The 27016-nt window shown below is 44.6% G+C and overlaps 1 protein-coding gene across 2 annotated transcripts in view; it reads left to right on the top strand.

Moving 5' to 3' along the window:
* The window catches only part of ATP9B (ATPase phospholipid transporting 9B (putative)), a 3609114-nt gene that overhangs the window by 240220 nt on the left and 3341878 nt on the right, over positions 1-27016 (top strand). For both annotated transcript variants that reach the window (XM_069620656.1, XM_069620655.1), the window contains exon 2: positions 78-251. In XM_069620656.1, coding sequence (XP_069476757.1) covers positions 78-251 — 174 coding nt within the window. The remainder of the gene's footprint in view (positions 1-77; positions 252-27016) is intronic.

Genomic DNA, 27016 nt, shown 5'->3' with positions numbered 1-27016 from the left:
TTTAATTTAAGAATTCATAATTGCCATTGCACTTAATACATTGTTTTTGAGCTGCTTAATTTTGGTCTATATTACAGATATGAGGTCGACGATGAAACTTCCCCTTTGGATGAAATGCCACTAATGATGTCTGAAGAAGGTTTTGAAAATGATGAAAGTGATTACCAAACATTACCCAGAGCAAGAATTACCCAGAACAAAAGAGGCATTGGATGGTTTGTTTTCGGGGGCTGGAATTTTCTTTGCACAAGGTCTGTAGTTCTTCACAATTAACTTATGTTGTGTACTAATCAACATTTTAAAAATTGTGGTTGTGTAGCAGAAAATGTAGAGGCTCACATACATAACCAGGATTCAATTGAGTATGATACAACAAGTTCTCTCCCTACTAATGCCATATTTTCCACTATACTGGTTTACCAAGTATACATTCTGGGCAGTGTTAAAGTATACTTTATCATTATTATAAATGCGTGAATTATAAAATGAGTTGCCTTTCCACAAAGTAGTAGTAGTAGTAGTAGTTGAGTGATGGAATGGAAGAAGCGTGGCAAACAAATTTGGGGTTGGCCAAACAAAATTGTTTGTAAATGCTCAGACCTCTACAAGCCGCATTTTAGTTTTGGCTGAAAGTTGGTAAAGCCAGCTTGGCTGAAATGTTCCTATGAAGTGTGTGCTTTTGGATTTGTGTGAGGATACAGCGTAGATCGCTTTGTGTTTACTTACTGTAGAGCATTAATCCATTCAGGTATTTGCCTGACAACTACAGACACACCCTGATTGGGTGAATACTCCTGTCACTCCATTCATAACACCACTTGTGGTCCATCTTGCCCCCTCCAGCCCTGTAGCTGGACAGTTAAAGGAGTAGTTTGGTCAGAAATGTTATTGGCGTAATGGATCGGGTATGTATTTTATAGCATACAACAATCGTTCTTAAACACATTTCCAATGCAATTTACCAGAGTTTTTCTCACTTTAACAAATGTGAAAACGATGGCACAGGGACCGCCATCTTGTGCTATTCTCATCTGTTGATCTATCGCCCTAGGTAGTCAAGTGCCCTTGCGGCACTGATTCAGATCACCCGCCCCCAACGCTGACATCATAGACGCTCATGCCCCATTTCACAACTCAATTGCACATCTCATTGTCCTCTGTGCGCAGTCTATTGACGTGTGTCCATGGAAATGGCAAGACGCCTAATTCCTCAAAGTATAAACAAACCCTCACTCCTACGTCCCGTCCCCTTTCCTCCATACTTATGGGACATTCCTCCGTCTTTGTGGGACGGGACCGGAGCACTTTGTAAAAGCATCTAAGAATTTTGCAAAAATGTTAGTCCTTCCTCTCTTTCCATGCGGGGTCCGGCACGCGGCTGTAAACACGCCCATCTCGGCTCGGCCCTGCGCATCGCCCATCAGTCCTTTTCTCCTCGGAAGATCTTCTTCCCTTTTTTCCTCTCTCTGGGTCTCGATAGCGATCGTGTGCTAGTCGGATCTGTTGGCCACGTGTCAGATGTTTGCACAGTCGAGAGCATGTCGGCCTGGTAGTTCCAGAGGCTTCTGGGCCTCATGGCATCGTGCGTGTTGGCTCTTCCTCTTGCTCGTCTCAAGATGAGGCGGACTCAGATGGCTCTTCGGAGTTCTTGGCTTCAGGCTGTGGATCCAGACTCCAAGTTGATAACGACCTGGACTGGTGGTCGCCTCTCAGCAACCTGTCGGTGGGGGCTGGTTTTCAAGACCCAGCCCCGATGGTAACGGTCACGACGGACTCCTCCCTTCAGGGGTGGGGTGCGACGTTGGATCTTCAGGCCTCAGAACTTTGGTTGCCACAGGACAAGCTCCTCCACATAAATCATCTGGAGCTTCTGGCGATTTTTCTAGCGCTCAAGGCGTTGACACCGATCATTGCCAACAAAGTGTTCCGTATCCGCATAGACAATGTGGTGTCAATGTATTACATCAACAAGCAAGGGGGTACCAAGTCCCCCCTCTGACCCCCCCGTGGACCTGTGCATCCAGACTTGGGAATGGGCGGTTCGTCATGGTGTCTGCTACTTGCAGTACACATTCCGGGCCAGCTGAATGTCACGGCATATGCCCTCAGTCGGCAGATGATGGTCAGCTATGAGTGGGAGCTGAAGGCAGAGGTCCTCTCATGGATTTTCCTGCGCTGGGGCACTCCAGAAGTGGACCTCTTCGCTATGACGGCAAACCATAAACTTCCTCTGTATGCCCCCAGAAACAAGCTGGGGGCCTCCTCTCTGGATTCCATGGCACAAGAGGGCTTATGCCTTCCCGCCTCTGCCTCTAGTTCATCGGACGATTTGCAAACTGAAGAACACAGTGAACTGCTCTCTTCTACTCATAGCCCCGTGGTGGCCGGCCAGGTTTTGGTTCTCAGAACTTCAACACCTGTTGGTGTATCTGCCGATCAGGTTACTGGTAACCCCCGGTCTTCTTCACCAGGGGGAACAACAGATGTGGCACTCCTCCCCACAATCGCTCAGCTTGGCGGCATGGTGCCTGAGTTCAGGTCTATAGAACATCTTAGCCTGTCTGCGGATAACATGCGCATTATTCAAGCAGCCAGGAAACCATCGACTAGGTCCCAGTACAGAAGCAAATGGCTCAGGTTCTGTCATTGGTGTTTGAACAAGTAGCTGGACCCAAGGGCGGCTACAATTGACACGGTACTGTCCTTTGTATCCCACTTAGCAGAGTCGGGTAGTCACGTTCTGACATGTAGAACTTATCTTTCAGCGGTTTCCGCCTACCTATCTACGGACCAATGTTCTTACTCTCTGTCTAATCCAGTGGTTAAGAGACATTTTGCAGGCTTGATGCGCCTTTATTCTCTGTTCCGTAGTCCGCACCCGTCGTGGGATCTGAATGTGGTCCTGACGGCGTTGTGCGATAAACCTTTCGAGCCAATGGCCATGGTGGACCTCAAACACCTGTCGTGGAAGGTGTCCTTTTTGGTTGCCGTTACTTCAGCAAGGCGCATGAGTGAGCTCCAGGCTTTGTCGGTGGAGCATCCCTTATTGGTTTTTCACAAGGATAGGGTGGTCCTAAGTACAAATCCTGCTTTCCTGCCAAAGGTGGTCTCTGATTTCCATCTGAACCAGTCTATCTCCCTGCCAGTCTTTTTTCCGAACCCCCCTTCAGAGGCGGAGAGGGTTCTGCATTGCCTGGATGTCAGAAGGGCTCTTAAGTTCTATCTGGACAGAACATCTGAATTTAGGAGCTCTTCTCAACTACTGGTGACCTTTGGTAATCCACAAGGTAGACAGCCCTCTAAGGCGACTATCTCCCGATGGATCGCTGCCTGGATTACGGAGTCTTACACCGTCCAAGGACTGAAGCCTCCTTAAAGGTATTCATGCACACCTGATGCGGGGCAAGGCAGCCGCAGTTGCTTTCCAAAAATATGTTCCCTGGGAGACCATCGCAAAGGCGGCTACTTGGGCCTCCATCGGCTTTTTGTAAGCATTATTGTCTAGACCTGAGCTCAAGATCTGATGCTCAGTTTGGTCAGGCTGTGCTGAAGAACCTGTTTCAGTAAGGGTTTTTTTCCATCCACCCATAGTTCCTGTAAGGAGTGCTTGGGAATCTCCCATAAGTATGGAGGAAAGGGGGCGGGACATAGGAGTATAACCAGGTTACTCACCGTAGTGACCACCTTACTCCTAGTCCATACTCCCCTTTCCTCCATACGCCCGCCCGCCGTCCCCTCTAGTAAGGTTCCTCTGTTATTGCTAAAAGGTCTTTGACCTGGCGATAGAAAAGGACTGATGGGCGGGGTTTACGGCCGCGTGCCGAGCCCCGCGTGGAAAGAGAGGAAGGACTAAAATGTTTGCAACATTTTTGCATGCTTTTACAAAGTGCTCTGGGCCCGTCCCACAGGACGGAAGAATGTCCCATAAGTATGGAGGAAAGTGGACTATGGACTAGGAGTAAGGTGGTCACTACGGTGAGTAACCTGGTTATTTTTGATCACACATCGTTGGTTTTTTCTTTCTTTGTGTCAGTGTATTTCATTTCGAGCCTCCCTGACTTGTTTCTGCTCTGTTCAGCTCTCTGCCAAGGACGACACTCTGAGAACAGGTACTTATACGGCCTAAAATCAATTAAGCAAGTAGTCGCTTTTAATTTCAATTATGTACATAGGTCTTTTCAACAACAATACTAAGGTAAGACTCAGGAAATTTAACGGCTGTAGGGTTCGCCCCTTAATTTAAACGTGGGCTGTAAAACTAAAGAACCCAACAGCCTTTGTGCTGTCTCTTCTGGACTAAACCAATGAACACCATTCAGTCAACAAATATTGAATGTGTTACCCACAACAATGACAACAATACAGTTAAACTATTATTACATTTTATTCTTTCACAAGACAATAAAAACAGTATGAAAAGCATATCAATATCATCCATAATACATTTGTCTTGCAAAAAAGTGAAAAGTGCAATATGCAGAAAAAATCTGAATCCGGCTAGCTACCTAGAGCTAGTCTGTTGTACATCACTAGAACATCGTTGGACATCTGTAGAAAGCCTATGCAAATAGAGGCTGTTCTAACTTATTAAATACATATAGTTGTTGTTGAATCCTTTTCACAGAAGGTCCTAAACCAGATTAATAAGTTGATTTTTATAACCACCTAATGTAACCTGCCAGATACTTGAAATCAAATTAAGAGTTACGCACATTATAGCAACTGCACTCACCTCACTTAACTCCACTCTTGTGCGCTTTGCTGGCGGCATCAATCTTCGTATGGAAGGAACATGACTAGCACATTACCGGCCACCTAAACGAACAGCGTTTATAAGCCTGAGGCGTCCTAGTAGCACAACAACACAGTCCTTTTAGTATTTCACCACTCAAGCAAGGTTGTCGTGTATATCGCGGACATCTTCAATGCCTAGATCTCCAACAATACCTGAATGTTAAACCATTCGCTAGATAAGGGCTGTATAGCAAATAAAGAAAAATATCATGTTTTGCCAACGTTATTGTACATTAAAACAACAATCTTTTTTGAATAAATAGCAACTTTATTGAAAAAATATAAAGTGGGGGGAGCACTTGTTGATAGCATACATCTTGCTGCACCAAACACCCTTTAACAGCGGGTACCCTACTGCATTAGGAGGTTATGCCAGTCTACCATTTCGCTGAGACCTACTTCCGTGGAATTGCATAAACAAATCAGCAACTGTTCTTTTAAATATCTTTTAGAAGTCGATTCACCGTTCTGCAATGTAGGAACTTGTAGTAGCACAGTCCATTTTAGTGCATTACTCGCATGCCCCATTGATATAAATTGATTTACAAGAGGGGCCGTGATGACCTAATTCTTTATACAATCCCTGTGCTCAGATATTCTAGTCTTAATTTTCCTTTCGGTCATCCCAATGTACAATTTAGCATACAGGCACTATATTGCATAAACAACCCTACTCGTGTTGCAATTCGTAAATTGATGCTGTGTCCAAGGTTTAGAGAGACCTAGGTTTGTCTCATTGGTTCTGCTGGTGTAAGCGCAATTTATGCACATTCCACATGTGGCATGCCCCGAAAGTTTTTTGTGGTCGGACTATTCGAGAAACATTGTTCTTTGTCAAAAGGTCCTTTTAAATTGGCACCTCGTTTAAAGGCACATAAAGGAGGTTTCCGTGGGCCCTCGCCACCCATCAAAATGTGCCAATTTCTTTTAATAATCTTAGTTATCTGATTAGAGAGGCAGTAAACATACTCCTGAATACAATACCTCCACTCTGTTGGTTTCTCTTGGTATTTGAGGAGAGCTTCTCGATTATTATTTCATAGACCTCTTGAGGGCAGTTTTGACAATAGTTTTCGGATATTTCCTACTTGTCAGTTTCTGACTCAAGATGTTAGATTCTAGGTCTTTTCAAACCATATTTAAAAAAGTGTCCATGGGAATTTTTACTGTTTCAGACTACTAATCTTGCCTTTTTACGATGAGCTTTTTTGTGACATTGGCTATTTCTTTGCTGGTCTTTTTTGAACATTCAGTGTTAATGCGAAACCTCTTTTCATTGCTTTACACAAACAAAAAGGGGGTTATTTGCCTCTTTGTTGATTCTATGCTTCTTCACTATTCAGGAACTATGGCAACAATTCAGCCCTACATGTACTAACCTGAATACTCCAAAGAGGAAATCCTTGAAAGAGAAAAAAGTGGAGACAATGTGGAATCAGATGAGTCATGAGGATCAGTCGCCGCAGCCTGAACCCAGTCGCATTGAAGGCATTTCCACCTGGTGTAGATGCGTTCATTGTGAGCTTTTGCCTACTCTGGTGGAGAACTGCTGTTGCAGAGCTCTGGCTGCTTGACCTACATTGCCGACACACACCACCGCTATGCATTACCGGACTGCATTACTTCAGGGCAGCCTGCCTTACAAGATCTGTGCTGCGAATGATGATGGTCTTTATGCACAAACTTCGAGCTACAGTTCACCCTCGTAATGCAAGTAACGAGTAAGCTCACTCTATGCATCTTGTTGTTGCCTTAGATCAATTTAAGTTCGACGGATCACTGACGTGAGAATGTTTCTGTAAATTGAATAATTTTCTCACTGTGAAATGAAGCCAAAGTGTTCCTCTGTAGATTTATGGTCTGAACAATTCTGTTTTTTATTTTTATAGTTTGGAATATTTCCAAAAATGTTCGTTCTTTAATGTGCGTTCACATTTGTAACTGATTGGTACTTGAAATCACAAAATCACAAGTACTGTCAATGCGTTGTATGAAAATGTACTTTTTAAATCAAAACAAAGCTGTACATTTTACAAGATAGTGCTAATAAAAAATAAATGCAATTATTGGGTCCATTCCAGTAAACTATTTCTGTATCTCTTACACAGGTGGTACAGGCATGTGGCTTATCGCGTGTTTACATGGTGGATTCATGGAAGACTGGGATTTTGCATCCAAAGAGAAATAACTGCCTGTGTGGTTCGAGCCATTTGTGATGGAATTCCCCAGTGCAATCGGACAATACCGTGGATTTATGCAGCTAGTACCTCGACCGCAGCAGTATAATTTGTAATGACATTGACATCCACTTTACCAAACTAAAGAAAAAAAGAAAAAATAATTCAAGCAGAACAGTTGAGAAATGTTTTGTAAGTCCACTACACATCCAAACATATAAGAGTATCTTAAGATATTGGTGTACAATAACACATGCATTGGCCTATCTCGCTCGCCTCATCCTTATCCATCCCCCCTCCGCTGGCAATGACTGTTCACACCTCTGGGCGTTTGGTCGCAAAGGGGACTGGGAGGATGGGAACGCTCAAGGTGCCGAACACCATTTACACCACAAAGGGTTCTTTTTCACAGGGACCATTGTCCACATTGCCACCCCAGACACAGTGTCTGCAGACTCCCCTTTGAAGACAACATATCTCTGTGCTCCTTGAACATTGTTCCGAGCCTTCTGTGCTCGCCCCATTCACTTCCATCTCCCCTCCGCTATCAATGACAGTTCGCACCTGTGGGCGTGTGCTTCAAAGGGGGCTGCACTGGCAGGATTCAGGAGGTCAAATATTGTCATAGAGGTCTGGTGGGTGGGAACAAACATGTCATACATTCACAAACACACCCACTTCTGTAAGCCTTTATAAACACTTTACAAGTTACCAAGAGAACATCTGTGAAATCCACAACGAATATCGACATCTCTCCACTTCTTACCTTGCTTGCTGAATCTGCTCATCTGTTGTTCCAAGTAAGGGTTAGTCAACATTTAGTGTAGTTTTCTGTATTGTCAACGATCTCCAGTAGGGCACTTTCTACTGCTCTATACTGCAATTTATACCCTATTCTCACTTTAATTTATTTAAAAAGTCTACACCATTATCAGCCGGCATTATAATCATTTTTATCTTTGTAATTAGGACATAACATTAAAGAGTATTGTTTTTTGGTATAATTTTTAGTAGTGCATGTTTTCTACGTGCTTCAGTGCCATTTTCTATAGTCATTTTATTTTTATTATCAGAGGTATGAGATGTTTGGTTTACTCAATGATACTTTTTTAATACTAATAATTTTGTATATGTCTTTAACCGATCATAAGGGCAATGCCTTTTTATATCGTTTTCGGTTGCAGTAATACCACCCTTGCTAAAAGGATTAGTACAGTCTTTCATGTTTTTCTGAAGAATTCAAATTTAATAAGAACCTGGCTCTCCAACTGCAGATTTCCAGTGTCCGAAATTGAAAGCAGAGCCAAGGATGTCTTGGATGACGTGAGGGGCAATCGATTCCACGTCTGCAGTGTGCACTTCTCTATAAAGATATGTACAAGCAATCACAGTACACCAAAAAGCGTTGCCCCAGACTACTTCAAAAACTATGGCGCAATGCAGTTAAAACTCAATTTCAGCACACGCTGACACAGGTAAGTAGTGGATGCTACATTTTAAATGCATTTTACAATTTTCTAGGTTTGCATGTATAAGTCTTTGAAGTGAACACTCGTGGAACTAGTCAGTGGGCAGGTAGCATAAATAATGGTTTTCATATTTTGGGGAATAATTCCATTGAGATTTCATTGCATGTCTTTCCTTCTTGACACAATCTTCTTTGGTTTATACATTTGTAACTTTAGATTACTTTGAGATACTCAAATAGCTTTAAGCAATGGCAGCCTTATCAAACACACACTCCCATTGTGTCTTTTTAAAATGTAATCTTTTTTTGGTAAATTACCATGTCTGTCTTTACGTAGACCGCACAGCTGGAAGTACAGACTGTTGGCATGGAGGAAACCACAGACAGGTCTAACATCCTAATGGTGAGACTTGAACACAAACTTTATTTTTGATGTGGTACAAGTTATAATAACAATGTACATTTTCTAACGAACAATATCTGACTATTTGCATCGATTAATGGACCAGGATGCTACATCAACCACTATTCCGGAGTCCACAGTGACCTTACTCAACTTTCAGGTACATTTTTTAGAATAATCGTTCACATGCGACTACACAAACTATGTATTTGTTCAAGTTCCAACCAAAAACGTATTGATTATTGTTATGTATAATGTTAACCTTTAGGCTTCTTTTTTCAAGAAAGACCTTTTCAATGTATTTTTTGGGTATTTAGCTTTTACATCTTACTTATTTCAATTACCATAACATAGGCGGAGCCTCGAACTTCGACAATGCACTTACTATTCTTCCACTGCAACCAGTCCGGAGGATGAGGTAATAGATTGAAAATGTATCGATTTATACTAATGGTGATGGAAATACAATGTTTTTACATTTAAGTTGTCCGTTTTTGCGCTGATTTGCAATACTGTCAGCAAACTGCAAAGCATTACATCAACAACCTTTCTGTATCTATCGCAGAAACACTTGCTACTAGGAAAGTAAACCTTCAGAAAAATGTACTTTGTCAGTGAAGAACATAGACCCTTTCACTGTATTAATTGCGTTTCTTTTAGTTCAGAAATTTTAGCTGCTTAGCAAAGAAATTAAATGGATGAAACAAAATAACATTACAATGCATTAAGGGGAACACAGTTTAATCAATATGTTTTCCAGGGTAAACTCGAACCAAATCCATACAACATCTCTGAAGGTTATCAGGTACAGTTTTCATATATGCATTTTACAAATGTCACACATACACACACATAGTTCAACTCCATATTATTAATGCAAATATGTTATTTGTAGGATCATTTGTTAGAGAGTTTAACTAATTTCTCAAGATGCAGTTTGTGAGATCGAAAGCTTTTAACATTACATTATTTAAAAATGTATTCAATTTTCTTTGAATCTATTATGTCCGTGGACTGTAAAATATCATTTATCATCCATTTTTACATAATAGTAATATTTAATGTTTTAGTTGCTTCTGTAATGACATTTTGATATAGGGATAAAGTATTCCTTAGGTGGAAGAGCTAACTTTAAGGTTAATACAATTTAAAAATGTTGTTTTACAGTTTGGTCGGGTGGTCACCAAATCCATTTTGACAGTTCCAAGGAAAATCCACAAAAAAGGGGTACATAACATAAAGGTTTTTAAACAAAAATAATTTGTTTAGGACTTACTCCATTGATGATACATTTTCAAGTTGTAATTGATCTATTCTGAATGTGTGCTATAATTAAGCATGTTTATTTTCTCTTAAATTAGAGGCCTAGAACGAAGAGGAACATAAAGACTTGGATAACTAAACTAACCAATGATGTCGGTTGCCAACCAGACGTGACTGACTTGGGAGCAGCTACGTGTTGAGGCTGAGCATGGTTCACGCAAGACTCAGTGTCATTATGCAGAAGCCCTGTGGCCGGAATGTGAATTAAATGTCAGCAGTGACTCATGGAAAGTATGCCTAGATCATTGTACCACACAATGTCAAACAGAAGAGACAGACAACAAGGCAGATGTTGCTGAATTGCTTGCAGAACCGTCCACACAATCAGCACCCTATAACGAATTATTTCTATGAAGCTGAAAATGTTACCTGTTTCCCCAATACATGTGGACATATCGACAATATCATACACAGAAATAACTGAAGCATCTTTGCCACTAATTGACGATTGTGCTCGTGATGTGGACATCACTCTTCCTAGCGTTGAGGACTTTTCCACCTCAATGGAATCGCAATCCACTCTATCTCTAGACGATTTCCTATTAAAGGAACCAAAATACATTGTATTCGACTGCTGCCTGATCGAGATAATGAAAATTGTGAAATGCAATCATAAATTGCATCCGAGTATTTGTGTGGAGCCATTGGTGAAGTTTACTAGTTTAGTTAAAGACACCAACGTGCAGATCAAGGGTAGCTGTGTACACCACCATAACTAATTTTCATGGTCTGCTCAACCCATACTCAGAAAAGTGCCTGCTGGAAATGTGCATTGTTGTTTTGCGGATCAATGTTCATTACACTTTTAAGTTTTTCTAACTTTGAGAGACTCCAGTGCCTTTCAAAAACCCAACACTACAAATATCAGAAGGATTTCTCGTTAGCCAGGCATGGACACTTGAACAGTTGTCAATCGGCAATGCTCTCGCTGGCAAAAGGCTCTGGCTTGCTGGTGATGGACACTGCGACAGTCCTGTTTTTTCTGCTAAATACTGCACTTACAAGACATGGAAACCCAAAAAATAGTGAGTTTGGCTGTTGTGCAAGTAACTGAATGTACATCTTCTGTTGCCGTGGAAAAATATAGTTTCATGAAATCCATTCAACTTCTGCAATTGGAAGGGCTGGACATAGACCTGATAGCCGCTGACAGGCACGTTTCAATTGCCAAGGCCATGCCAGAGCAGTTCCCAGACATAAAGCATCAATATGATGTATTACAGCTGCTGGAAATAAAGACAACAGAAAACATTTTAAATTGGTCACAGTCTGTAAGCAACCATTTTTGGTGGAGCTCAAAAACTTCTGTTTATATTATACTTGAAAAATGGCATTCAGCGATGCACCATGTTCTAACGTACACTCTTGGCAAGAAAACATGGGTGGTAGATCTCTCTCCTCGACTGGTGCCTCCCTTTGGAACAGTCTCTCTGCCTCTCTCAAACTTCAGCAGGACCATTTCAGGTTTTGGAATCAACTGAAGACCTTTGTTTATGCTTCTGCTCTCTTTCTATCTGTCCCCTGCTGAACTCGTTCTGCTGCGCTAACTGGTTACCTGGCCACCCACTGAACCTTATGACCTGTGCCGCGGAATGAGGGGGCACCCCCCATGGAACGCAAGGGCACAGGCTCTTAAGCTTGGGAGCAGCCCGAGGGGTCAAGGGGGGGGAGAAAGGCAACCATAAGGCAACACACTCCCGATGCACCCCCGCCCATCCTCTCCTGAAGCAGGACTCACAGGAAGAGCCTGATAGGGAGGGGTCTCGGGACACAACAAAAGGTGCTACGTCGCAGGTTGCGCCTGCGCCGAAACCTCTGTATCGCTTTCTCTTCTAAAGGGAACATAATACTCTTACAATATGAGAGGGGCAAGGCAGGAAGCCACGCACATAGGTGCAAAGTGGCTGTCGGCACAGGCCGGCCATTTTGGGGAATGGGGAGCAACAATATGCTGTCACAGTCCAGGGCATATTTGCCCTATATAGGAAGAGCTGCTGGAGCACACTTGCAGAAAGAGCACACTGACCTAAGTGTATCTGGACTTTGCGTTCGCAGCCCCAGCTTCTCATTTGCCAGATACCACCCACCCCAGGAAAAGGTGCATTTGGGCAAGCACAGGACAACGACCGTTGTATGAAAGTCATGGGAAAGAAGAGCAGGAAAGGCAGGATGTGCCTGAAACTGCCATCAGGCACAGAAGTGCTCACCGGCCAATTTATAGGTCCCAAACACACGAACCTGGGAGCTCATGCTGGGGACACCTTGTGAGCAAAGAAGGGTAATGTCCATTTAGTGGCCCAAGTGCCCAAAAGTGCAGAACTAAGAAAACAGTGCACACTTGTTGTTTCGGAATACCCATAATACTAAGTTATGTTTTAGTAGTATTATGTTTAATAAAAAACCACAGCCTTTTTATTGCCAACACAAACCAAGTATCTGCATTTTGTGTTTTGTATTTATTATATAGAATGCATTCCCCATAGGGCTAGCAGTTCCACTGCTTATGGGGACCAGGCTCCCTCATGACCAGTAGCCCCATGCACTGCCTCTGGCCCCACAGCGCACTATGAACTCTATCTGCAATGCCCAAAGTCCCCTGCCAACTTGCTCTTACTTAGAGCCGGTCACCACGGCGGTACTTGCTCAACCTAGCATTTTGCACCCTTCCCTTTCCTCCCCCTGGCACTTCTTCTCTCCATCCCCCTTGCACAATCTGAATACAATAAGGCTTAGTAAGATTGTTTGTTCTGTTCCCCTTTGTCTTCCCCTTCCTTGTCTTGTCGTGCCTAGAAACACCTGTGTACAGCATTTAAATAACGGTGGAAGGAATATGTATTGCCAATGTGCATTATGAACAAGCGCCGGTGGCCTTTGCACATTTACATGTTACTGTGGAGGCCCATGTGTGGATGACAACCAGATGCGCCTGCATCAATGCAGAAATCCAATATTATTGCGGTAACATATCTACACAGAAGCTAGTAAGCCTCTACTGACATCTGCCTCCTTCTTGAAAACTTTGATCTTGACGTCCTAGCTCTGAACAAGACTTGCTTCAATGCCAGCTTTGTAGTTGCTTTTGAATCCCTCCTCAGTGTTGTCTACAAGAACCTCTGCAGGCCTGGGACCAACCGATCTGGCGTTGGACTAGCCTTGATCTCCCCTCAGTTGGTCCCTACCTCTCTCATACCCACCCAGGGCTATTCCTCCTTTGAAAGTCTTGTCTGTAAGATGGGTGTCTCCATCTGACGCGCTCTCACCTTTGCCACTATGTGCATAACCCCTGGCCCCGTGTCTGTCTTCCATTCTCAATAGGATGACTTCACACACTCTCCTGTTACTTCTGCCTCCAAACTACTCTTCTTGACTTCAACATACGCCTGGAATGCACTGTTCGTGCCCCTACACTCTTCCATGATGCCTGTACCTCTCTCACTATTATCCTTTCAGGCTCCAGCCATTCTGCCGGACAAACTATGTAGTGGGAACAGGACCGTTGATATCGTCAAAATTGAAGTAAATTGTCACAATACAACCCTGGAGAGTTTGGGACTGCTGGAGGGCGTACTAGCGATCCATCACGTTGACACAGAACGTTAAGCAACGGTTTAGTCTTTCAACCTGGCCGTCGCTATAATTATTCAGAGTACTGGCTCCTTGGCGGGTTGCAACTCTGTGCGTTTCGCTCTGTGGTGAGAATTCCTACTCCTACTCCCTCTTGGTCCTTCTCCCCCTTGTCTGCATGTTCCCTCTTGCTTTCCCTGTTGCTACACGCTCCGCAACCCATGTCCCTCCTTCAGCGCGCTCACATTCCTCCTATTTGGTTCACCGTGTACAGCGCGGCTCTCTCCCCACACACGGTGCTGGTGTTCTGCTTGCACGCGTAGACTTTCCCGAGGCCGGCGCTAACAGTGTGCCACTGTTGACACGCCGTCAGCCTGCTATCTCAGCAGGCGTGAAAGATACCACTCACGTATTGAATGCAGTACTGAATAAGAACACTAGTGCATGCTGGGCATTGTAGTTCTCCGGTAATGGGATTACTCGGAAGAAATCTTCAATTCAAAGCAACACCTGCTACAGTCATCAAAGGCCACCTCTACAAACATCACCAGGGTTTTTCCGTGTTTTGCTTTTCCATGGTTTAGGGTGGACTCCCCGGAGTCCCCGCTACCGGGCAAATTACCTTATAGTCAAAGTGGCCTCCGAGGGAGCACGTCCCCATCTCTTCAAAAAAAAAAGAAAAGACTTAAAAGAAGAGACCCTCTGATTCTTGGAGAGAAAGGAGAGTGGAGACCATGTCTGACGAACCCTCGGAAGACATCAGACACCTCAGGTGAGGAGTGGGCTAGCGAAAGGGGTATAGCTCCTGGTATTAACCTGTTAGAATCTGAGATAAATCTTATATATGGTTCACTTGAAATATTTAGTTGTTTTTCAGCACACTGATCGCTGATAATATTGTTCATTTTTGTGGCATGTGTTACCGAAAACTATACTGACACAGGCACGCTGTGAACGCTAGATGAAGGGTCCCATTGTTGTGTGTCCTTGAATCCACCACACTAAGAATTTCAAGGACCAAATGTGTCAAATCCACAAAGAAATTAGAATATTCACCATATTGAAAGCTTAGGCTGGAAAGTAAAGTTTCTATTTCAGAAAATTCTTTCGAAGCGGTTGGTCCTCCATCACATCGGAAGAATGGAATCTCAAAACACAATGTAAGCAACATTTTAAACAATATTTATCCAAGTGTGGATGGAAAGTGTGCTCTGTGCTACATGATGAACGTTGTGACGGGTGAATGTTCAATTTGACTCAAAGAATTGACATTGTGCGTGTTAATTGTAACTTAAATTTATAGCCAACATAAGAATGTACTGTGTATATTAAATTATAAAGTGGGTACTGAAATATGTTTTTGCAGTCTCTATTTTACATAGTTATCTGATCCTGATGTGTGCCCGTCATGATTATAGCCTACCGGCTGATGGCTTCCACAATATTTGGACCATAATGATCAACTCCGAATATTTTATAACTATCATCTGGGACGATCGCCAGATAACAATCTGTCCTTTCGCGGTTGCAGTAACAAGGAGCAACTTGGCAGCCCATAGGTTCTAGAAACGTGCAGATGTAAAAGTATTACATTTTATTCAATTTTAAAGCACTCATTTCTCCTCTGTAATGGAGCGCCATGTGCGTAGATTACTCGTCGCTCATGGAAAATAACTTTCTGTGAAGAATGGAAAGACTTGGATTAATCAATGGATGATCGGATTCGGCATTAGAAGATCAGCGTTCACAATTGCACCAAAAATGAGAACGATGTGAAGTACGCTAGCTACGATGAACTGTATTCCAAAATGTTAGCAAAGTTTTAGTGAACTTTACTATTCATCTTGTCAAAATGAAAACTACTGGTTACCCTACCGAATATTGCTGATCTATACTAAATAAAATGTTTCTATCAGTTTTGTAAAAAGAAACCAATGTTTTGCGTTTTTTGTGGATGTGTGTGTTAAGTTCTGGTTCTGCGTTAGATAACATTATGACGTTGGTGATGGCAGGGTATGTTTGGCTACATTGCCCACTAACATTGGAATAGGTGGAGCTCATCTGGAGCTTCAAGTGATGTCAGCATTGGGGGCAGGCGAACTGAATCGGTGGCGCAAGGGCACTTGAACTTGGGGCGATAGATCAACAGATAAGAATAGCACAAGATGGCGGTACGAGAGCCGTCGTTTCCCCATGTGTTAAAGTGAGAAACACTCTGGTAAATTGCATTGGAAATTTATTGAAGAACGACCAATGTATGCTATGAAATACAAGCCCAATTCATTAGGCCAATAACATATCTGACCGAGCTCCCCCTTTAAGGGCACATCTTTAATGAGTAATTGGTTACCGTATTGGACTATTTTCCACATTGATTTGGACTTTTGCCTATTTTGGGGATTTTATAGCCGCAATTATTCTTGCTTGGGAGGTGTGGAAAGGGTGAAAGCATGCAGGTATTGGGGACTGTTTGAGGGCGGTTTGCTGGAAATGGGTGAATAGGCAGATTGGCCAATAAATAGATCAGGCTGTCATGCTGCATCGAACTTCCATGGCAGACGCCTACTGGTTTAGGGCAGGTTGTATTGATGCAAGAGATCATTAATGCATTGCCGTCTGGCAGAGCCATTTGAGCAAAGGGTGTGGAGGCTTTCTTTTTCTAGACCAGTAGTGCTGAGCAGAGTGGCATTCCCAACATCTTGTATAGAAGCAAATTTGTTTATGAATAATAGACATACTGATGAATCTGGAATGTGTTTTTTTTCACAAAGAGGCAATACGGTTGTAAACTTTCAAACACTTCTAGTCTTGGATGTTCCTTTCAGAGAGTAATGGTGCATGTACTAAGTTTGCCAATTGCTCCTCCATGTCAGATGGAATGACTAATTTAGTCCTGGTTTTGCTTTGCATTCCGGGACTTGTTTTTTTTTAAAACTGTGCCAGGATGGAAATAAAGTGGGATGAATGGGTGGACTATCCGCTCGTGATGTGGGGCAACTTGAGACCACTACACATAAAGTTCCTGTGTGATTTTGTTTCAGGAGTAAAATGGAGCAATCTTGCTTTTTAAAATAAATATGATGCACATTTACTTTGGATTCAGAGGAAAGACTTGCTTCATGCACGTTTCATACATTAAATATCATGTTTAAAGGTGTGTATTTGTACTACCTGTTTCTTATGCCGTGATAACGTTATACTGGTTACATTGTTGTTGATTGGGCAGCATACTATGGGTATGATTTTGGAATTTATTTTGGTCCTCCTGGTCTATAAATGGTAAGTATGCTGTTTAGTTAATAAGGCAATGATAAAGGGTAAAAAGTAGTTTGGAGATCTGTTATTTACCCTTGATAAATGCACAGATATGTAAACCATCTTTGTATGTAATCTCCTGTGCCCATCGCCTGCCACCTGAGTTCCTGTTTCCCTCTGTCCTCTTCCCCAACTCTGTCCTTCCCCACATAACAATGTGGGTACAGTGGCGGAGCCAGGAATAGGCAGATGTTTGACTGTCTCTTATGGTCCCTCCCACCCTTTCATCCCAGTCGCCTCCCCCAATCCCTCGCCTCCCCACGTACTCCTGTTCAAGGCTAGTTTTTCAAATATACATATACAATTAAATTGGTGCTGGAATCCCCTCCGTGAGCAAAGTGGTGCCAAGCAGACCCCATTCACTGCAGCTTAGTGGATGCCGTGCATCCAAGTTCAGATGCCGTCCAGGCATGCACGTGTTATTACTTCCACTGACAAGTTGCCTTTGCCAGGCTTACTCAATCCTGCTGCCTGCAGATATGAGAGAATAATGATCACATTAAATTGTACTTCAAAACAGTGTTTGCATGCGTGCCTGTTTCAAATTCTATGCAGGTATTGTGTATGTGCTGTGGCAAAGTTCCCTGCCTGGAACATAGTCTAGTGACCATGAGCCAGGCAACTGGGCATATAGCCAAGCTAGTTGGAGAAAAATAATTTACCATAATGTCCCTCAGCAACTGACACAAAACCCAGACCAGGTCTGGGAAGGAGAATTAGGGACCAGGGAGAGGGTAACCCAGGCAGAATTTCCAGTCACCTCATTTAAGCCAGGAAAGACCCCAGGAAACCCTTCTTTTCCAACTGGTATGGATCCGGGACGTTATATTCTCTTCTAGGACATACAGACCACAGGAAAACCCTTAAAGGACAGGAAGTTCATGGGTTAAACCCTAACACCCCTAGATGCCCACTAACACACTTTACTTCCCAACAGCAGTGCAACCGGATATCCTCCACACAAGCAGATTACTAAACCTCTCCATGCACACATATTCAAAATGGCCATCGGGAAGTGAGAGAGCATAGCCAATCACAACTCCTGCACCCTTTAGATTCTCAGCTGCAGGCCATTAGCCAATTTTCCAATCAGGGGATTGGGGCATTTTACTATCTAAGCCTGGCAGTTCAGCCCATTGTGGTGGCACGCGGCTCCTGTTTGGAGAAAGCTGGAGAGGGGAGATTGCTGGAAAGGAGAGGTGCTGCAGATGCTGTAGAGAAGACTGGGGTTAGTAGAGTGTTGCAGAGGAGCACTGGAGAGGTGGCAGCTAGAGAGAGAAGCAGGTGATCTCTACATAAGGTAAGAAAGTTGTGGCAGGCGTAGCCAAAATTGCTGAGTGAGTAGACGCAGCGCTGTAACCCTCTCTGAATTCTGGCACCTGACCATGGCCGAGTGGGGGGAGTTCTCCACCGCTCTAGGAGCATGTCATAATATATGATACCACTAAATTGGAGCATACAGGGGCCAAGCGAAACTGGCAGCATGTAGTCGAACATCCCAAGATGGGGACACACGGCGCACCGCAATGGATCGAACTGTGAATGTGCCCGGCCCTATGGAAGGCCTGATTCATTCTAACTACCCGGAGATAGCAAGCAGCCAGCTATCTGTGAATTTTGGGACCGGGTTGTCCCGTATGGGTCCGGCAACAGCCAAGAACACTGTATGAGGACCACGAAAGCTCCCTACATTTCACAAAATGCCTCATTGCGCAGCGTTTTAACGGGGTGATTCGTCGGTGGGACGTCCCCTCCCCCAATGGAGGGCTCAGCGTTTCCAACCCTGGAGACTTCTGGATACCGAGCTGCATATGAACAGACTGCATTAGGAGCCACACAGTCCCATGCCGAGTTACCCAACCTGGCTCACAGGCAGAGTTAATGCTGCACAGTGAATGCAGGCACCTTAGGTGGGGTGGGACCTGGATTCTTGGCGGCAGTCTCCTGGTCTCCAGAAGGGAGTGTGAGAAACCTGAGGGTATTCTCCCACGTAGACCTCATGAATCCCTTATTCAAGTGGCCAGGAAAGTGCTGGCGCTCTCAGATACCAACCCTGCGGGTGGACGAGGGAGGATCACCTAGGTAGGGGAACCCGGGGTTATGCTTGTGGAAGCGCCCCAGGCGAGATGCAGTATTATACCGGGGAAGAAGGCGAGGAGGGCGGGGTCCCTGAGGCTTTTATGCTGCTCTACATCTACCTCCCTTCCACCCAATGAATCTCCCTTACCAGAATCCAACAACCCTCTGCATCTTGTAAACCTATTAAGAACCCAAACCCCATTACAGTAGGAAACGACATCCCCCAGAAACTGTTTTCCTGTTGCTCACTGTACTCCCAGTCATACTTCTCCACGTCCCTCTTATTATTTCCAGAACCCCAAGTCTGCTTTGACAAAACGCTACCATTCTCACAATCCCCCTTGTTCATTTCACGACAATAATCCCGGTCATTTCCGTTTTTTTCACAATCCCTACAAATCTCCACCTTCTGAGTTTGCCAACCCCCCCCCTAGTATGAGGGCTATAATTCTGTGTAACACCTTTTCCAACACAGACACTTTCTTACACCGTGACAAACAGACTAACACCAGAGCCGTTTACCTGACATGTAACAACACAAGGATCAGGGAGAGTCGGGCAATTGACGATAATTACACACACCGGACGGCCCTTTCTCTGCCCCATAGGGAAAAAAAGGCAGAGCACAAGAGCACACAACGAGCAAGGCCGAGCGCACGAGTAAGCAGCTATACCGGACTGGCAGTTCAAACGGAGGAGAAAGGTGGCAATACCTGAAGGTATCAGGTAATATTATCCCCACTAAAAATATCGCCTTATATATGGTTGTCGGGAACGGCCATAGGCAATATTTTTAGTGGGGATAATATTGTTTTTTTTGGGAGCAGGGTTTGCTGGCGTGTCTCCTGCTCCTTTTAAAATAATACAGGAGTTGCAGGGGCGTCCCTCTCAGGTTCCATGCCTTAATATCGGTGCAATAATATGGCGATATTTTTGCGGGGATATTAACACATGGAACCGACCTGAAAGGGAGACAAGGAGGGAATTGCCCTTGCCCTTTTCAACTCAGACCCGCGAAGCCTCCGAAAGGGAAATCATATGCCGGGGAAGTCCAGCTGGCTTGTCATGTGACGGGTGTCAACGGTACACAGGCCCTCCCGCGGTGATAGCCAAAGCGGGGAGAAGCGCTTGCCGCTGTGGTGCCGTCTTTGACGTCATAGGAAAGACAAGCCAACGGGTTCAGCACAATCGGTGCGTCGGAGAGAGCTGATAGCAAACCGGGCTGTGTTGAGCCCAAGGTTGCGAACAGCAACACTTATGAACAAAGAACCTGTGCATGTTTAAGTCCACTGAAGGACCCGTTGCAGAGTAGTCAAGCGCCACGTGGGTGCTCCATTCCTGCTTCTTTGTACCAACGTGAAGTCAGAGAGGTCATACAAGGGTCAAGTCAAACCCTTGTACAATCGAAAGTCTCTGCGTTGACAAGAAGGAAAGTAAAGGGAAACCTGACTGTGGGCTGAGACCCGGACTTGGGTAAAGGGAAGAACCTAAGGGGTGTAAAAGGACTGTGTTGTGAACTGTGGCAAGTATGAACCCAACAGAGGGATGCCCAGAGAAAGTTAAGGGAATGGAACCCCGCTTTCTAATGAATTGTGAAATTGCGAACAAAGGCAAGTGTGAACCCGACATAGGGATGCCAAGAGAAAGCTAGGGAAAGGGAACCATGCTTTATAATAAGGTTGTAAAATTGTGAACTAAGGAAAGTGTGAACCCGACGGAGGGATGCCAACAGAAAGCTAGGGGAAGGGAACCCCGCTTTCTGATTAGATGAGCAAATCTTATCATGAACTGTGTTAGAATGGCTATGCAAACCTGACAAAGCGGTGCCAAGGGGAAAGCTAACGAGAGTGAATCCCGCACTGTGAAAAAGCAAAGTGAACTCTATATTTGGAAAATGTGAACCCGGTTGAGGGATGCCTGCGAATTGGGGTGAACAGTAATACACCCATGAACATTGCGTCGACAAGAGTGAACCTGACTGAGGATTGTCCACAGTGAATGGTTGTTTAAAAAGACATTAACACTCTTGAATATTACAAGCTGGTGAGAATTTGAATGAAAGTCCTTGGTGAACCCAACGGAGGGAGGCCCACGTTGCATGAATAATCAGAGCCCGGCAAAGCGGGATCCTAAGGTGAAGAGTAATCACCCTGTGAAGATTTATTGAAGGAACTTTTGTTTTTTTTGCTTGTGACACATCAGGTCCTCTGAGGCAAGAGACTTGGCCAGAGAAGGCCCTGATATTTTCAAAACGATCTGTAACCTTGTGCTGGCGAGGCACAGGAGTGTGCTGTGCTTAAGAGTCCTGCCTTGTCCCATGCTAAAAACATGGGGAAGGGGAGGGCCCAGCTATACCATCCTGACTTATCATTTTGAGAACACTTCGTTCTTTTCCTGTGAACCCTATCCCACACTATTTTGTAGCATAGCAGTAAGGATCGGCAATAGTGTTTTTGTTTTTTTTTATAGCATAGGCCCTTTTTATTTGACTAGACTCCACTTGGACTATATTAATGGTTGTAGCTTGCTCCTATCTTACATTTAGGTTTAGATTAGGCGTTTGTCTCACCCATTGTTACAATTTAATAAACACCCTTGAACTGTGATCACTTGCATCTGTCTTGCTATTGCCATCATGAGTTCCTTACAGGAGTCACTAGTCAGAAACTTAAAAGAACTAACCATTCCATAATCTAAATCTCACCAAACTACACATGCTTGGAACGCCTGATCACAGCGTTCATAAAGGCTTTGTCACCCTGGGAGAACTAGACAAGAAAAAGCTACAACAATGTCCAAGCCTTCCCAAATGAAAGACCCTAATATACAGGTCTTTGACGCCTTCAAGACAGCTACGAAATCCAGACAGGCACATAGGGCAAGAAGAGGCTATGGAAGAAACTCTGGCCAGTGATGTCCTGCTCAATTCGGACTTTCTGGTGCGCTTGCTGCCATCCCTGAAAAAGGATATACAGAAGAAATTCCTCTCCAAAATGGCATTCTTCTGGAAAGAAATGCTATAAGCTATAGGAGAAAACCAGTGTGACATAGCAAGTTCAGGAGAGGAAAGGTAAATCACAACGAAAAAGCCACCATTTACATTGAATCTTAACTCATTAGAGCAATTGACCACCTTGCAACATTAAAAGAAACGATCAAGGCCCTACAACTGAAAGGCGACGATCTTGAAAACGGGGCTAGGAGAAGACAACGGTTGCGTTCGGTTTCTGAGGGAAGGCTCAGAGGGCGAAAAGATTGAAACCTTCATAATACAACAGTTAAGAGATACTCTCAAACACAAACGCACAGAAATCAAAATAGACACTTCATAGAGTGGGGCCTGTAAGAGTAGACAATGAGAGTCCCCCGAAACCCCTGAGTTATGGTGGCTGAACTGCGCGATTTTAAAATCAAGGAGTCCATACTAGGCAAAGGAAAAGAGGACAGTCTTCATAGACAGCAACATACAGGGATTTCTGGATGTCAACTAAACCACCCTGGCGAACAGAAGACTGATGCAACCGGTAACCGAAGAACTCCTGAAAAGAAACGTCGGGTACAAGTGGACTTGCCCCTTTGGACTGCAGTTTAAATTAGAAGGGAGAGTACACACAATTTTCACCATGGCAACCGGCTTAACATTACTAGTCTCCCATCACAAATGCTGGAATAAACTGGGGAAAAAACATTGAAGGGAAACCTTGAGTGAACAAAAGAAACCTGGCAAACCGAGAACTCCAAAAAGACCAGCAAAACCACTGGGAACCTCTGCGCTCCTCTGGCACCAACATTTTGCAGAGGGCAGGAGGTTGATTGCTTTCCTCAGCTGGCTCCCTTCTTTGGAACAGCTTCCCCCTCCCTCTTTGTTTTAAGCAGGACTTTCTTAACCACTTATGTGCCAAGGACGAGGTATCTTGTCCTTTTTTGGCACTGCACTTTGTGCGATCCCTGCAAAGCAGAGATCACACAAAAGTGTAATCCATCCCCCGGCCTACGTGAGGAGGAGGTTCCTCCTCATGGCCCGGGGTTGGATTTCCTTCAGTTTCACATCAGCATGCTTAATGCACGCTGATGTGAAACTGAAAGTAAATTTCACTGCACGAGACATTTTTTCGGCTGCCGCAGTGAAAAGAGAGGGTGAGTTCCCTTCTCCCTCGATCTCCGGCATTATTGTCCTCTGGCAGTGTGCCAATACCTCTCCAGAGGGAAAAGCTGTAACACAGCCCAGCCAGAACTCCAGGATGGTTGGAGGTGATGCCCCTGGCCTTGGGCATCCGTCTCCAGTCACAGCGGTAGTTCCAGGGAGCCCCAGCAGGGTCCCCATCTTTTCCCGGAGGGTGAAGCTGTACCGCAGGCACGCCAGATCTCCTGGTTAGTCGGGGGGGGTTATGTCCCCGAACTTGGGCGGCTGTCTCCCATTTGGGTTGACCATCCCCAAGTGCAGCGGCAGTTCAAGGGAGCCCCGGCAGGGTCCCCCTCCCTTCCCAGAGGTACATCTTGTAACGCAGCCGAACCAGCGCTCCAGGATAGTCAGGGTGATGTCCCTGGCCTTGTGTGGCAGTCTCCCATGTGGTTTGACCATCCCCAAGCCCTGCAGTAGTTCCAGTGAGCCCCAACCTTTCCCGGAGGGAGAAGCTGTAACGCAGCCCAGCCAGAGATGGTCGATCCACATTGATGACTGGTGGCCAAGGCCTAGGACATCACCCACGACCATCCTTGAGCTCTGGCTGGGTTGCGTTACACCTTCTCCCTCTGGGAAATGACAGGGAGCCTGCTGAGGCTCTGTGAAACCGTCGCTGGACTAGTGAACGGTCAACCCACATGAGGGACAGCCACACAAGGCCAGGGACATCACCCACCACCATCTTGGAGCTCTGGCTAGGCAGCCGGGGCTCCTTGGGACTGCGGTTGAACTTGTGGACTGTCAACACTTTTTCTTTTTCGCCCAAGTAGGTGCACCCACACATGCGAGGAACTGTTTTCATCCGGACACCTGTGGAATGTGGGATGGTAGGACATGTGGTGTTGGTGCCGTGTTTCAGTAGTTTCCAGGTGGGAAATGTCTAAATATTGTGTTTTTCCTAAATTTGGGACTTCGCCGGGGCTTGTGGGTAATCAATTCTAAGGCAATTCGCCCAAATCAATCCTCTGTGGATTGCCACAGCGGTCTTTCCAGAAATGCATGGGGTTCCCTGTTTTCCTTGGTGGCTGCAAAACCCCAGGTCCAAATCTGTAGGTTGTCCACAAGAGTAAAGTCCCGCAAAATCTGCTCTGCCAAAACATTTGGGGTTACCAGTAGTTTAGAGTTTTCTCTTTGCACCCAGGTAGGTGCACCCACACATGCAAGGTACTGTTTTCGTCGGGACACCTGTGGGAATGCGGGAAGGTAGGACATGCGTTGTTGGCGACGTGTTTCAGTGGGTTGCCGGTGGGAAATCTCTGAAAATTGTGGTTCCTCCCACAAATTTCAGACTTTTCCAGGGCTTGTGGGTAATACATTCCTCTGACCATTTGCGCAAGTCGGACCTCTGTGGATTCCCACTGGTGTCCTCTTTTCGGAAATGCATGGGGTTCCCTGTTTTCCTTAGTGGCTGCGACACCCCTGGCCCAAATCAGTAGGTTGTCCACAAGAGCAAAATCCTGAAAAATCTGCTCTGCCAAAAAACTTGGGGTTGCCAGTGGTTTAGCCTTTTCCCTTTGTGCTCAGGTAGGTGCACCCACACATGTGAGGTACCGTTTTCGTCAGGACACTTTTAATAACGTTTCCATACATTTGCTGCTGCACTTTGTCACGCAACCCTTTAATTTCACAAATGTGACCTACATTTAGTCGCTGCTTTAGGCATTATGTGCTTTTGTAACTTGCACAAGTCACCTACCCTTCAAAAGGTCTGCCTGTGCTCTTTCAAAAAATGTATGCTTGCCATTCCTCACCAACTTTGTTTTCCTAATTTACACATGCTAAGTACGTCTGTTTAGGCTGTAAGCCTAAAAATCCTGTGTACCATGGCTCAGTTTATGGCTTGTGGTATTGCTTGTTTTGTGAAACATTACAAAAATGTGTGATTTCCTAACTGGAAGAGTCAGGGTAATGTAGCGGGCATTGCTTTTCTCAAGTCACAGAAGCCATTGCCTTACAGGGCCAACCATGTTCACCACATACCTTTTTTATCTGTAAGTATTTTCCTATTTTTCCTCAAACTATAGGAATTTTCCCTACATAGTTGTTGCCTGACCTGCGCAAATCACCCCTTCCTAAACTTGGAATTTTGTCCATTTTTCAGAAATGTATGCCTTTCTTTCTTCCCATTCAGCTTTCCTACCCTCCTCTTCCATTCCGTCCACGCATGTGCTATTGAAAAAAAGGGCAAAATCGCATACCTCTCTCAAAACGGATGGTAACCATATAAAAATATATTTATTTGGTTTCTACTCAACCTGTTCTTGAAAGCCTGGAACATGGCAAATTCAGCAAAGCAAACCATTTGTTCCTAGCTCCTACAAGGAAAAAACCACAGGCTTCTTTGTACATCATTTTATAGGCATATTCTGAAAAAACACAAAATGTGCTCCCATTTTGGTTATTTTCTCTCACCCCCATGCAGCAAACTAGGATTCCTTGGTGGCGTTATGACCGCCTACATGTGGAAAGAAAAGGGGCCACGTTTTGCCGAGATATCACATGTAACAAAAAAGTTACAAGGGATTTAATGGTGACATACCGAAATCACCAAAAAAGGGCTTGGCACTGGGGGGAAAAACCGTTGGTAGTTAAGGGGTTAAATTCTGGAAGCTCCTCAAGACTTTCCTCTTTACCTCCTTCTTCCCTCACTCTCTCCTCTGCTAATCTCACAGTTGCTTGTTTGGTGTTCAAGGTCCTTATGCATTCTCTGGGCCCTGACCTATTGCACCGAATCGCCCACAGCTTCTGTCTATCCTCAGCACTTGCCACGGCTCACCCTCCACCCTGGAGGCTCGCAACTACCTTACATTGCACTTCACAAGTTGTTCTGCCATGGGCACCCCAGCACTTATCCCATTCCCCATCCCTTCTCCACTTGCACGTTCTGAACACTCAAAAGGCATAGTAGGCTCGTCTACCCCGGCAGTAAGCTGAACCAATAAGAAATGGAACACCTGTGACTTACCCCGAGACGACCGGACAATGAAGCATGCAGAAATCTGCCTCGGACAATTAAAATATGATTTAAATGCAAGCAATAGTGAGAGACCAGGTTTGCTTGCTCTGCCCAAGGGAATTGATCATACTGTGACATGTGGTTATCGCCAATTCTAATATGAGGGGAGATGCTGGGCGTTTGGGACGGGGAAGTCTCCCAAAGGGTCAATCACACGTCCTACATGGGAGAAGAGTTGGGAATCAATGTTGAACATGTAACGCATTGTTCTTAGGGAAATCAGACCTCATAGTTTAGTGGAATGGGAACATACTGATACAAATAAAGCATCATCATACTCATGGCTACACCCTTACTACACACGCATCAGTGACAGATAGTCAATCAGAAAATACATTTGGTAAGAGATTATAGCTGACAAGCGTGGCTAAATTGGAACATACAAGGCCTCAACCCACCTTATTAAAGTGTCCAACTCTTTAGAGAATTGAAGAAACTTTGTCTTCAAATATTAGCACTAAAGGAAACTCACCAAGGGTGGACCAATCTAGACTGCCATAGGGCCTACCCTTTGCAATTCCATGCTGCAGCAGAAAGTGGGAATAGGCCTACTATTATATGAAGACCTAGCCTTTCAAACATGAAGCTGCAAGAAGGACCTGGCAGGGAAATATGTAATGGTCTGAGGGGACCTACAGGACAGGGTGGTAACAATAGCCTCTTTCTATGCCCCCAACACAGCACAGGAGGCATT

Source organism: Ambystoma mexicanum, chromosome 5q, assembly GCF_040938575.1.
Source record: "Ambystoma mexicanum isolate Mex_15411 chromosome 5q, UKY_AmexF1_1, whole genome shotgun sequence".
Classification (NCBI taxonomy): domain Eukaryota; kingdom Metazoa; phylum Chordata; class Amphibia; order Caudata; family Ambystomatidae; genus Ambystoma; species Ambystoma mexicanum.
The sequence above is the reverse complement of the archived record's forward strand: the minus strand, read 5'-3'. Positions and strand labels throughout refer to the sequence as shown.